Source organism: Tachyglossus aculeatus, chromosome 14, assembly GCF_015852505.1.
Source record: "Tachyglossus aculeatus isolate mTacAcu1 chromosome 14, mTacAcu1.pri, whole genome shotgun sequence".
NCBI classification, from domain to species: domain Eukaryota; kingdom Metazoa; phylum Chordata; class Mammalia; order Monotremata; family Tachyglossidae; genus Tachyglossus; species Tachyglossus aculeatus.
Genome location: NC_052079.1, coordinates 4,570,902 through 4,583,707, shown reverse-complemented (window position 1 = coordinate 4,583,707; position 12,806 = coordinate 4,570,902). Strand labels below are relative to the sequence as shown.

Here is a 12,806-nt window from a genome sequence, read left to right as displayed (position 1 = left end):
CGAGACTGGGAGCCCTAATGTGGAGCAGGGACTGTTTCCAATCTGATTACTTAGTATCTACTCCAGCGCTTTGTACAGTGTCTGGCACATAGTAAGCACGAAACAAATACCATAGTTCATTCATTCATTCAATCGCATTTACTGGGCACTTACGGTGTGCAGAGCACTGTACTAAGCGCTTGGAAATATTATTATCTCAAGCATCACCATCCTAACCTAGCGGTGGTGTGAGGGGCAAGTAGGGGTCTGAGAGAAACAGTTGGCAGGGGTAGGATCTTCATCCTCTAAGTATGTGCATGTGGGTGTTTATTTGGGGGAAGATAATCTCAAGCATTAATAGAAATAGACATTCTGCAATGGCTGGATATTCTTCATTTTGTTAACTCCCGGGACTGTAGCGAAAATGGCCATGGTGGGTGGGGAAAGGGGAAATGGACGGTAACAATCCCAGCCTCAAGTCATTCCTCCCTTTTGAGAGAAAGGGCCTGTCGTGGCTTTTTTCCCCTCCCCTTCTATCTAAGATGCAGTCCCTCCTGATTCCTCTACCCCCCAAACACACAGACACAATATACTTCTAAGGAACACTAAAAAAATCCCAAGAACATTTGTAAAATTATTTAATTTTTTTTTTACATATTTAAGCGCCTGTGTATTTGTGATACTTTCCTTCCACTTTGTATGATAGATTACAATGCATTCAAGTGATACAGATATTAATCTCTCTCTGTACAAAAATTACATGATTAGCTCCCTGCTGGGTTTAGTTTTTTTTTTTTTTTTGGATCACAGCATGATAATGACTGGAGGGAAATATAACGTCAGTCGAGCCACAAGATACAAATATGAACTGATAATATAACTTGCTTCAAATTAACTCAGGTCCCCTCCCAACTTCCGTTCTTTGGTCAAAGCCAATGTCCTCTCAAATCATGTTTATAAATATGGTAAGACAGATGAGAAAAACAAAAACAAACAAGCTATCTACACATGGATCCCTTTTTCTTTTGCAGGTTTCACATTAAAGTGATTCTGAACAGCCTATATATATAGATAGATGGATACGTATATATATATATATATATATATATATACACACATATATATACATCTATCTACATATATATACTTTCAGATAACATCATATCTCTATAGGGCTGAGATTATCTATGCAACAGTAGTCAAAGTCTCCATGCATCCCCTCCAAACCAACCAGCGATGGAAATGTTTGAATGAGGAATGAGATGCTGCATATAGATCTGATATTAATTTTAGAAACAGGAAAAAATGATTTAAAGATTTTTCCATCATTGATAATGCCTCACATTTAAGAGTGTCAATTTAAAATGAATTCCTCAATTTAAATTGGATTCTGGACTTCGTAAAAGAAGAATGGAGATGCTGATTCACTTTTTCTGCTTGGGGACACTGAGAAAACAATCCAGTTTTATGACTTTTTGTGAAGCCACAGCTGTTCTGAATTATAGTTTCTTTAAAACCGTGGAAGCTTGGAATGTCTTAGAGACTGGAAATTCATCTGGCAATTTACACTGATTCTCAGAATATAGTTGCTGGCTCTAAACTATGGCTAACTCAGCTGGGCAATGGGAAAGGAAATTCCTCAGGTAATTTACACTGATTCTCAGAATATAATTGCTGGCTCTAAACTATGGCTAACTCAGCTGGGCAATGGGAAAGACACTGAGCACCTTCCTTTGAGTTTGGAATTCTCTCTCCCCTTCTCTCTGTCAATGGCTTGTGTGGGACTGCCTCCTCCATTAGATTGTAAACTCCTTGATGGTAAGGATTGAATCTCTTAATTGTGTTCTCCCAAGCCCTTAGTCCAGTGTTTGGCACACAGTCTACACGTAATAAATACTATTAACCATCACCATCCTGCTAGAGAGCAATCAGGCCAACCCTCTGCCTTTCATGCTAAAGACAAAAACAAAAACAAAAAAACAGCAAATTTAGGCCAATCCCTGACTGTCCAACTTGCTTTGAGGAAAGAAAGTTTCATGGGCCTCAGTTTTAGTTTTATTCAGTTGAGTACGTTGGTCTCTTAAAACTGAAGCTTGATTTCTTTTACCCAAGAAGCTGTGATGTTAGATTAAACAGTTATACAAAGAACGACTTTCCAGTTAGATCAGACTACATATACCACTGGATGCTATATTTAAATGTTATGAAAAGTGAAGATTATTAACCCCTAAGGCTTTAAGAAAAAAAAATCTTTGGTTCTCAAAAGGGAAACTGACAGCTTGTACTTTTAACAAATTATGGATATGCCATGCTTGTAACCACAGCTATTACCCTGTGAATATTTCACAGCCGCCACACAAAAGCCTGTAAACAAAAACCAGGTTTCAAAATGAATGAAATGAAATTTGCTCCACTCCAGAAACTGTTTAAAAACACCAATTTTTAAAGCCAGTCAATCTCTCGTCACAAACCTGTGGAAAATAATTCAACAATGAATAATTTAGCTCAAGTGCATTTTACTGTTTTAATAACATTAACCACGTTGAGGTTTTTGCTTTACTCCAATTGGCAATATAAAGCTGAAGAGGAACTACCAGTCCAGATTCTACTGAGATTTCATTTTCATTACCTGCAGTTTAGCAGTATTTTAGTGGGGAACGGAGCGAATAGTTATCCTACGATTTTCTAGGTGAAACCTGGGTAAGCAACAATACTTTCTTTGTGTCTATATTAGGCTCGGTCTCAAAGTGAGAGTTACAACTACCGTGATTCCCACGGACTCACACCAACCATGTTCTGTTCTTATTTTCATTTTCGGTTTTAAGACATCCAGTGAACTATGCACAAATGCAAATCCGTGTGTTTAATAGATAGCGGCTCTACTGCTTCAATATGACTTTCCAAGCAGTTGCTGCATTTATCCTACAGGTAGCCCACGGAGTAACAGATGGTTGGCAATTCCCTTCTCTGGTCTATATAAAACTGATTATTTCTCCCAGCCCAATGGCACCCCTACAAAAACAATTAGAATATTTGGAAGAGTTCAAAACACATAAAAAGAGAACATATTGGCAGTTCACACAGTACCTGAAAGAATTTGCGTCTCATCACTGAGACATCCTGCAGACCCAATTTGAGGAGTCTAACATATGTCATCCTATAAAAACAGTTCCTACTTGGCATTCCTTTGTTTCAAAGGGACCAGCTTGCAGCAGAGAAACTAAATGGTTCCTCTTTTCCACCCCGAGCATCATCTGATCAGATCTGAGGCACATTAGGATGCTGTATAGTTTGGCCTGCCCTAGCTGTTTAGAACAGCTGGTGCTCAATAAATCGGGATTATTTCTGCTCCATGGGTATACGCGGTCTTCCCTCCCCAAGGTGACTGAAGTAAGGCTCTTTGGGAGCACTTAAAAATTCACTGAAATGGAAAAACAAAAATTCTCTCAGAGCACCGCAGACATACGCACATTCATACACCCATACACCCCACAAATAAATAGGCTAATTAGATTTTATATACATTGCAATTCTATTTGTACATTTAACATTTGTGAGGAGGAATTACTTTCTTGGGAGTAACAAAAATGAAAAAATCTGGCAGGTGGTAATTTTAGGAAATCAGTTAAAGGAATCGCTCCCTGAGTTTCTGAGGATGGTCCAGTTTAGAAAGGCTCTGACCCTGGAGACGGAGAAAAAGAAGTCTTACCTAACATTCAAGAGTAGTGCTTTAGCCCAGTGATTAATTTCAGTGCTGTGCTTATAGCTTTCAATGATTCAAGAAGTGGTTTTAGCTAAATAAAAACAATTCCCTCTTCCTTCCTGTTAGCTCCATGGGGGTAGGGATGTTGCCTACCAATTCTATTGCTTTGTACTCTCCAAATCACTCAGTACAGTGTTCTGCACACAATAAGTGCTCAATAAATATCACCGATTGACGGGAGAAAAGAAATGAGACTTCATTCGTAAAAAGTAAAATGTACTACTGCATTTGAAAATTTTAGATTGTGAGCCTTGTTTTTACTCTGAGCTCCCATCTACGTGCTCTCATCCAGCGCTTAGTACAGTGCCCTGCACACAGCAAGTGTGTAATAAGTACTATTACTACCGAAATGACTTAAATTTTATGACTTAGTTGTACTGTTACCAGATGTGGCATTTCTAAAGTCGTAATATTTGACAGGAGAGTTTGTAGACAGTATCCTAGGTACTCACTTTTTCCAGGAAACTCTATTAAAAAGAATAACACTAAGTGAATAAGTAGGTGGAAAATATACAGTTAGTTTACAATTTACAGGTACAGGAAACAGATGAAGTTCTGTTTTCCAATAAATAAGAAATCACTCCTATCCATGAACAGATTTCAATACCTAAAACAAAATACATGACTGAGAGAAACACTAATTGGCACATATTAAAAGAATCTTTACTATAAAAGACTAGGGTGGGGAAGAGTCTAGATTTGGCTACAGTTTATACAAACCCAATATTCCACAGTAATTCTTTTCAGTGGATTCAGAGTTTAGACATAAATTAAATTACATAGAAAAACACTTTTTTTCCCCACAGTTCCCAAAGAGGTCTGCTTATCTAAAACAGGTTAAAACAGCCCACTTCAAGGGGGACGCTAAAATCTGTTCCCGGAAGCGTGACGTTGGAGTTTATTTCCAACAACTTTCACTTAAAAGACTCTTAAAAGGGTCCAAGAGTCGTAGATGATCCCTCGACAGTCTGAGCTGCAGACCCTGAATCACTCGTGCCAGGCCTCTAGCAAGATCAGAGAGGTGTCACTCAGGGCTTAAAGGACCCAATATAATTGGCTTTTCTGGACTACTATGTCCTCGAAACCTGTCCCCCTCACAGTCTTTGTGCATCCCACCCTTTTCCCTTCCCCGCAAAATCTCAGCCCCCGTTCCACCCCCGTGGTCAAAGTGAAAAGTTAGCACCCATGTCCAAAACACAGAGGAGGAAAGACAGACAAATGCTGAAATGCTAGCATCTCAAAGTGCATGGCTCGTGCGCATCCTTTGGCTCAGTTATGTCCTCACGGGGAGGCTGGGAGTTAGGGGGGTCGGCGTCAGGTTCCTGACGATATTACTGAGACTCGCGATCTTTTCCTCCAGAAGGTAGTTTTTTTTCTCCGCTGTTTTCTGCCGCTGCTCGGTCATTTCCAAGGCTTTCAACAGCTGGGCATTTTCAACATAAAGATCCTTCACCATTTCATCTGCTTTAGTGTTCTTGGAAAGCTAGAAAAAGAATCAGAAAGAGAACATCTTTCAAGCTCGGGGTTTTGGTACCAGTCCCCGATATGCTGTAAAAACAAACCACCTCCATCCATAATATATTCCGGGACTAGGAGATGCTGATAGCTGCCAGAGTTTCTAATATAAATACTGCAATTTGGTCATTTCTGCCTCATGCTACCCATCCTGCTTATAGCTGACTCTATAGAAGAACTCAGAGCAGCCACAAATTTTGCTAGTTGGGGCATGGAACAAGTGAAGATAATTAAGCATTTTCTCCCTATGCTATTTCAAGACTCAAAATTTACTTTGAGGTCTTAGTCACCAACTGTACATTTTGTTTTTGAGCCTGTGGAAGAAACCTGTGGTTAAAAAAACACAAGTTCTCTTTCAGAGTCGGCAGATACTTTGGGTACAAATATAATTGCCTCCACCACCACCTCGGGGCTTTGTTTTTTTTAACACCTACACAATGAAGTTTCTTCTGTTTTTCTAAACAGCGGCATATGGAGCAGCTGGTCACTGACTATCTAGAAGCTGCATGAATGTTACCACCTGTAATCATTATAACTGTGGTAGTAGTTGTTAGCCACTTAATATGTGCCAAGCACTGGACTAAGCACTGGGAGAGATACAAGTGAATCAGATCCCAAAGGGGGCTCTGTATCCTGTATGCACTGCCCAGGGTGGCCTGGGTGGCTCTCACAGCAGGGGTCCGTTGCTAAGGAAACCATGGGACCGACCATTGAGTGCCATGATCCCTACTCTCAGTTGCATGAGTGGCACTGGTGATTCAGTTTCCCAATAATAATAATAATAATGGTATTCATTAAGTGCTTTCTATGTGCCAGGCTGGGCTGGATACAAGCAAATCGGGTTGGACACAGTCCCTGTCTCACACGGGGCTCACAGTCTCAATCCCCATTTTACAGATGAGGTAACTGAGGCCCAGAGAAATAAAGTGACTTGCCCAAGGTCACACAGCAGACAAGTGGAGGAGCCGGGATTAGAACCCATGACCTTCTGACTCCAGGCCTGTGCTCTATCCACTAGGCAACACTGCTTCTCTCCTGGAACGTGCCCCCCCGAGCCAGAAAACCCCACTGTCCTGATTCTAGACAGCTCACCCTAGGCTCTCCCAAGTGCACTTTTGGGAGCTAGAGCAGTGAGAGGGGTTTCAGTAGCCCCCGCTTGGTTGATTAGGCTGGGAGGGGTTGTAAAAAGTAGGATTTCTATGAAGTCACCTTCTGGCTCAGGTCTCAGAATCTGCCCAATGTACCTTCTGAGGCTGAAGCTCTGGTGCCCACTGTTACAGGGAAGAGGGGGCGATGGTCCTCACGGCTGTTTGAGCTGGACTTACAGACTAGCTTACCCCAAGTCTCTAATAATAATAATACTAATGATAATAACAGTATTTGTTAAACGCTACTATGTGTGCCGAGTGCTGAGGAAGATACAAGATAATCAGATCGGATACCGTCCCTGTCCCGCCTGGAGCTACCAACCTAAGTAAGAGGGAGAATAGGTAGTGAGTCCCCGTTTTACAGATGAGAAAACAGGGACAGAAAAGTTGGTGACTCGCCCAGGGCCACACAACGGGCAAGTGACAGAGCTGGGATTAGAACCCAGGTCCTCCAGCTCCCACACCTGTGTTCTTTCCATTAGGCCACACTGCTTCCGAAGCCCCGAGAGTTTCCAATCAGGGCTGGAAAGGCCCCAGATGGTGATTTTCTGAGCCTTTTGCTCTTTGAAGCCATCCCCCTCCCAGTCTCCCCCTAACCCCCCCAACAAACTCACCTGAAAAAACCTGCCCTTACAATTAAAAAAAAATGGCCTCTGAGACTGGTAATTAGGATGGCTGTACAGCCTAGATGCCAGACAAAAAGATGTGATGGTATATTTTAAGAATATTTCATATCCTGATAGTATACCCAGTGTAATTTTTCCTACTTGCCCAGACAACACCAATAATAACAAACTAAGATGTCCAATGAACCTCACCAGAAACGTTCCGTATCCATGCCACCATCACCACCAACAGCATTTACTGAGCGCCTATTAGGTGCTTTGGGACATGCCCTTGAGGTGCTTACAGTCTAATGGGGAAGATAAGTGGACATCATTTGCCAAGTATATAAGAAGTGAAAAAGAAAGCATAGGCAAAAAGGATAAAAACAAAAGTAAGCAATTAATTATAGAAATATAATTATATAAACAACACATCTGATATAATTCAGTGCTCTGGTGACAATCCCGCACTTAGAACAGTGATTTGCACATAGTAAGTGCTTAATAAATGCCATTATTATTATTACTATTATTATCATCATCAGGAGGCTGGGGACTCAAGTGTCATTTTAGCAGTGCTGGCTAACAGTGGTTGGTTTAAATCTGAAGAACTTTGGAAAACAGAATCTTTTCAAAAGCAAATTCATCTTTTCTTAATAATAGAAAAGCCTGCTTCTTAATAACAGAGAAGCAGCATGGCCTAGTGGAATGAGTATTGGTTTAGAAGTCAGAGGACCTGAGTTCGAATCCAGGCTCTGCCACTTGTCTGCTGTGTGACCTTGGGCAAGTCACAACTTCTCTATGCCTCAGCTGCCTCATCTGTAAAATGGGGATTACACTGTGAGTCCTAAGTGAGACTGAGTCCAACTCAATTATCTCGTTTCCGCTCCAGAGCTTAGTTCAGTACCTGGCACATAGTAAGCATTAAATACCATCAAAAAAGTTCCTTCTCCAAAATTCCTTACAGTGATAACTGTAAACACGATCACCTCGCTGATCCTTGGGATTTTGAATCAGAGAGCCCTAAAAGGATTCACAAGCTTTCAGCCCCAAATTATTAGACATAGACGGTGGATAGGTTGACACAGAGACAGAAGGGGGAAAGGGAGACAGAAAAGCTGGCTCACTTGTTCTTTTAGTTGATTCACTTTCTCCTGAAGAAGTCTTTTCACTAGTTTTAATTTCTGTTCAACTTCAAGCATGCGTTCCTCCATGTCCTTCACTAGCTGCTGCTGGCTCCCCTGAAGAAGAAAGTGCATTCCTGTTAACATGAAAGTCAAGTCCCAGAGAGCACATATCACACGCTCTCTCTGCTCAGAAGACATCCATCTGGGGAAGGGAGGCAAGTCCACAAATGCAAGTGGATCCAAAGGCTGAGATGGACATCCCACTCTACCAGTCATTCACATTAGACGGGCCATACTGTCGAAAGAAAAGTCATGGTTGAAAAATAAAATGAAGTGTTCTTACCTGGGTTGCTACACTTCCGTCGAGATTTTAAAAGGCCTTAAAATCCCATAACTGAAAACAAGATTCCCTTTCCTGTCTCTATTTCTTCCGATAAAGGAAATCGAACTCCAAAGTAAATTATGCTGCCACATTGGCTGAAAGCTGACAAGCGAAGGTGGGAGGGGGCCGCATGAGGATCGTGAAATCCCTGATGTGGGAATCTGAGCCCTCCCTCCACTTCCCTCTGCCATGAGCAGTGGTGCTGGGGGGCTCTGTCCTAGGTGTTAACTTTTCAATATCCTTAGATTTTAAAGACACCTCTAAGAACCAAATAGAGATGTTCCCCTCCCCATTTCATATTTTATTCAGGAGGAACAGCAGAGAACAGGTTAAAAGTAAATAGAATTGGATCATAAAGGGGCCATTTTGGTCAGGAGAACAAAACTAAAAGAAAGTTTCATATTTTAAGAGCCTAAGGCTAACAAATAAATTACAGAGAGGTAGGCCTTAATTTCTACTACTACTGTTTTAACTCAACCACATATGCTTAAATAGAAAAACTTGTCAAAGTTATAAGTTAAAGTAGAAGAATTCAAATAGGGTGGTAATATGACAAGAAAATTAAGAGGACACCAAAGGAAACCCAATGTATTTTAAAGATCTTTTATTTATCAAAAATGTCCTTTTTCCCCCAGCAAGAAGTATTATACACCTCGTACAAAACAGTACAAATAACCCTGATTTTCTTCAAATTCCATATATAAAATTAGTACCTTAAAAAGTGTTGTAACATACATATATATATGGAATGAGAAAATATATAGCATATGTCCTTTCAACACAGATCCACATAAACACTCTTTAAATAGCATAAATAATCACGACTTGTAACAAGCTGACAGTAGAATTTGTGAATTCGGTTCACAAAATCTCACTCGCCAAATAAATACGACAAGACATAATACTGCAGGGCTCAGGACAGACGACAATAATTTTAAAAAAAGCTCAACAATTGTAAGCTCAGAAACATTTAACTTAGGTCATGTGGACAGGGCGGGTGAGAGAGAGAGAGAGTGTATGTGTGTGTGTGTGTTTTTGCATGTCCGTGTATGTGAGCATGGGTGAACGTGGGGATGTTTGAGCTACTCATGGGCACGAGAGCACTGGCGAGAAGCCACGTTTTCACAGCCGCCCAATCCTTCTGTAGGAATCTGCATGCACTGATCGCTGCTCCGGTAACAAGGCCTAGAGAAAGGAGGCAAGTGGTTCACTTCACCCTGAGATCAAGGCTGGATTTTGGCAGTCTCCATTCACACTTTCATCACCCAAATGTTATTCAGAAGTGCAAGCAAGGAAGACGAAGGCCATTTTACATATTAAGCTACCCGGCTGACACCACGCCACTAGTCGAGAGTGGTACTTAGCTTTAAGTTGATATAAAGGTGCCAAGTGACTGGAAACTCAAAGTTTTGATTTTTTTTCGCCCACTCGGCAAAATCTCTTAGGCTGCCTTGACAAATTCCATATGGTAGTACTTTAGTACAGTGCTGCAAGCAAGTTTACAGCACTTTTTTTGTAAGAGGATACGTAACTGGAGTAAATCAATTTTCAGGCTTTTTTGCTGGGATTTTTTTTTGGTCGGGGAAAAGATGGACTTGGGGAGCTGGTTACAAAAGCAAGGAGGGCTGATGACGAGATTGGTACGTTTGCTTATGAGAAAAGTACACCACATTACAGTTCTAGTCAATGGGTTAAGCAGTCTTCTCACTTAGAAAAACCAAAAACAAACACCTTCAATTTTTTTTTAAAGATTTTTAGCTCACCAGCGGTGAATTAAAAAGGTTTTTCTCACCCATTTAACTTTGATTAAAATAATAATAATAATCAACTTTTGGGAATTAAAGTGAATGGATTTAGTCAAGTGCCGATGAAACACAGATTCCAAGGGTAGGATGAGAGGCTGACCAATTTGTGTGGGTACTAATGTGTACGCTGAAGCGGAAAAAGGTTGTAACCAAGAGGCAATCACCCCAAAGAGATTTTTTTTCTCAGAAAACCCAAATATGGCATTTACACACAAAGGTCCTAGAATCGGTACTGAAGAGTAAGCTCTGATTAAGAAGCTTTTGGTAAGTCTACCAGCTCTTAGAACAGTCAGCGCTTAGAACAGTGCTTGGCACACAGTAAGCACTTAACAAATACCAACATTATTATTATTATTATTATTATTATTATTATTATTATTATTATTATTACTAGAGGGTGCAGCAGGGGCATCAGTAGGATGGCAGAGGCAGGACAGAGCCCCTGGGCAGAAAATTCCAGGAAGCTCCATCTCCACCCGCCTGCCCGCCCCTCTGCAGTTGGGTAAGCTGTTGGGCTGGCGACAGCACTACAGTACTAATAATAATGTTGGTATTTGTTAAGCACTTACTATGTGCCAAGCACTGTTCTAAGCGCTGGACAGTAGAAGCTGGGGTAGTACCAGCCAGACCACCCTTCCATGCCACCCCTCGGCGGACTGACGGAGCAAACGGATTAGGAAGGCCAAGCAAAGACAGGCCAAACCGAGCAAGGCAGATGTGTATTTTCCCACATTTGGTATGCTGAAAATGGTCCTCAGGCCTTTCTCGCTCTCCACCCATAAACTCTGCAGCAAGCGTGTCATTAAATGCTATTGCTCTGGAGACACATTTCCCTTCGACGTCCCAACGCTTTTGAAGGCTGAGTTGGGATCCGCTGAATTTATTACTCAGTGACTATCACAGTCACTTTGCTCTCTGCTGTGGCTTTAGGAGTCAAACGTTTCCTCCCATAATCCAGTTTAGTGACAAACGAGAACAAATGTACAGCCAAAGTTAGTTTTCTACATTTAACATCGCTGCCTTTTTAAAAAATTACCTCAGGCTTAAGATTTCTTTAGGCATTTCAATTATTTTTCTGCTGAAGGCAGGTGTCAGGCTACCTTCCTGGGCATTGGTCAACTCCACAGTGGCCTTGGGGATGGTCAACCCAATCTGTAATTTCTTTTAATGTCTCTCCCCCTCTAAGATCGTTGTCAGTCAATCATATTTACTAAGCACTTGCTGTGTGCACAGCACTATACTATAAGCGCTTGGGAGAGTACAAAATAACAGTAAACGGACACAGTCCCTGCCTTGTGGGCAGGGACCATATCTATTAACTCTACTGAACTGTACTCTTCCAAGTGCTCAGTGCTAAGTGCTCAATAAATGTCATAGTCTGACTGGGGTGAAAGGAAGCAATGACTGGCTGCCAAACTCCCTTTGTTCATTCTCCAGTGGCCCATATCAGATAAGAGGGCCAATTCCCAGGAGGCCTGGCCCTCAATACTCCCTTCAGGGCTTGGCATCATGAGGATATGCCTTAGTATGAGGTACTCTGCACACAGTAAGTGCTCAAGTAAGTGACTGAAGTGTTTGCAGGGCAAGCTCATCTGACCTTGCACAAAGGACATGTTGGAGAGTAACGACAGCGTCACCATTTTCCTCACCCCGTGTGTTTTTCCCAGGGGGAAGGGTCTCTTCACCTTCCTTGGGCAGGATTTTTCAATGGCCATGCCCACTGAAGAACCAATAGCCCTCGTCAGCAAGGTGAGCAGAGGTTTGCTGGGAGTTTTGGAAATGAGAAGACACAAGTGGTGCGGCCTTGCTGAACGCCAGATGGATGTGGGGAGGCTATTCCTTTAGACCTAGAATGTGATGACTCCACCTGATTCATCTTTTTACCCTCCACAAATCTCCTGACTTCGGATTTAGGAACAGCCTCAGTTTATACTTATCTAAGTCACCTGAACACAGCAATATTCCCATCAAAAAAAAAAAGCTCACTCTGCTTTTGTCTTGCAGTGTTTGTTTTCGACTAAGGCTTATGTTTCATCGTTTCTAACTTGAGACTGTAAGATGTCAGCTGTGTGACTCTGGGCAAGTCACTTAACTTCTCTGTGCCTCCGTTACCTCATCTGTAAAATGGGGATTGAGACTGTGAGCCCCACGCGGGACAACCTGATCACCTTGTAACATCCCCAGCACTTAGAACAGTGCTTTGCACATAGTAAGCGCTTCATAAATGCCATCATTATTATTATTATTATTATCCATGTGGGACTGAAGTTGTGTCTAATCTGATTGTGAGTTCTAATCTGATTGTGAGTTTATCTACCCCGGCGTTTTAGCACAGTGCTTGGCACATATTAAGCCCTTAAGTACCATCACTGTTATAATGTTTTTTTTCCTTCCACTTTAAAGAAAAACAAAGCACCCTTTTTAAAAAAGCCTAACAGTCACGGATTTCTATATTAATGTCGGTCTTGTCATCATTCATTAA

General features: G+C 41.6%; 1 protein-coding gene across 1 annotated transcript in view; it reads right to left on the bottom strand.

Annotated features, from left to right (window-relative positions):
- Nucleotides 1-1,798: 1,798 nt before the first annotated feature.
- The window catches only part of NIN (ninein), an 87,277-nt gene continuing 76,269 nt past the window's right edge, over nt 1,799-12,806 (bottom strand). Inside the window, exons 29-30 of the mRNA XM_038756929.1 lie at nt 8,138-8,251; nt 1,799-5,225 (exon numbers count right to left, since the gene is read on the bottom strand). Coding sequence (XP_038612857.1) covers nt 5,016-5,225; nt 8,138-8,251 — 324 coding nt within the window. The 3' untranslated portion in view covers nt 1,799-5,015. The remainder of the gene's footprint in view (nt 5,226-8,137; nt 8,252-12,806) is intronic.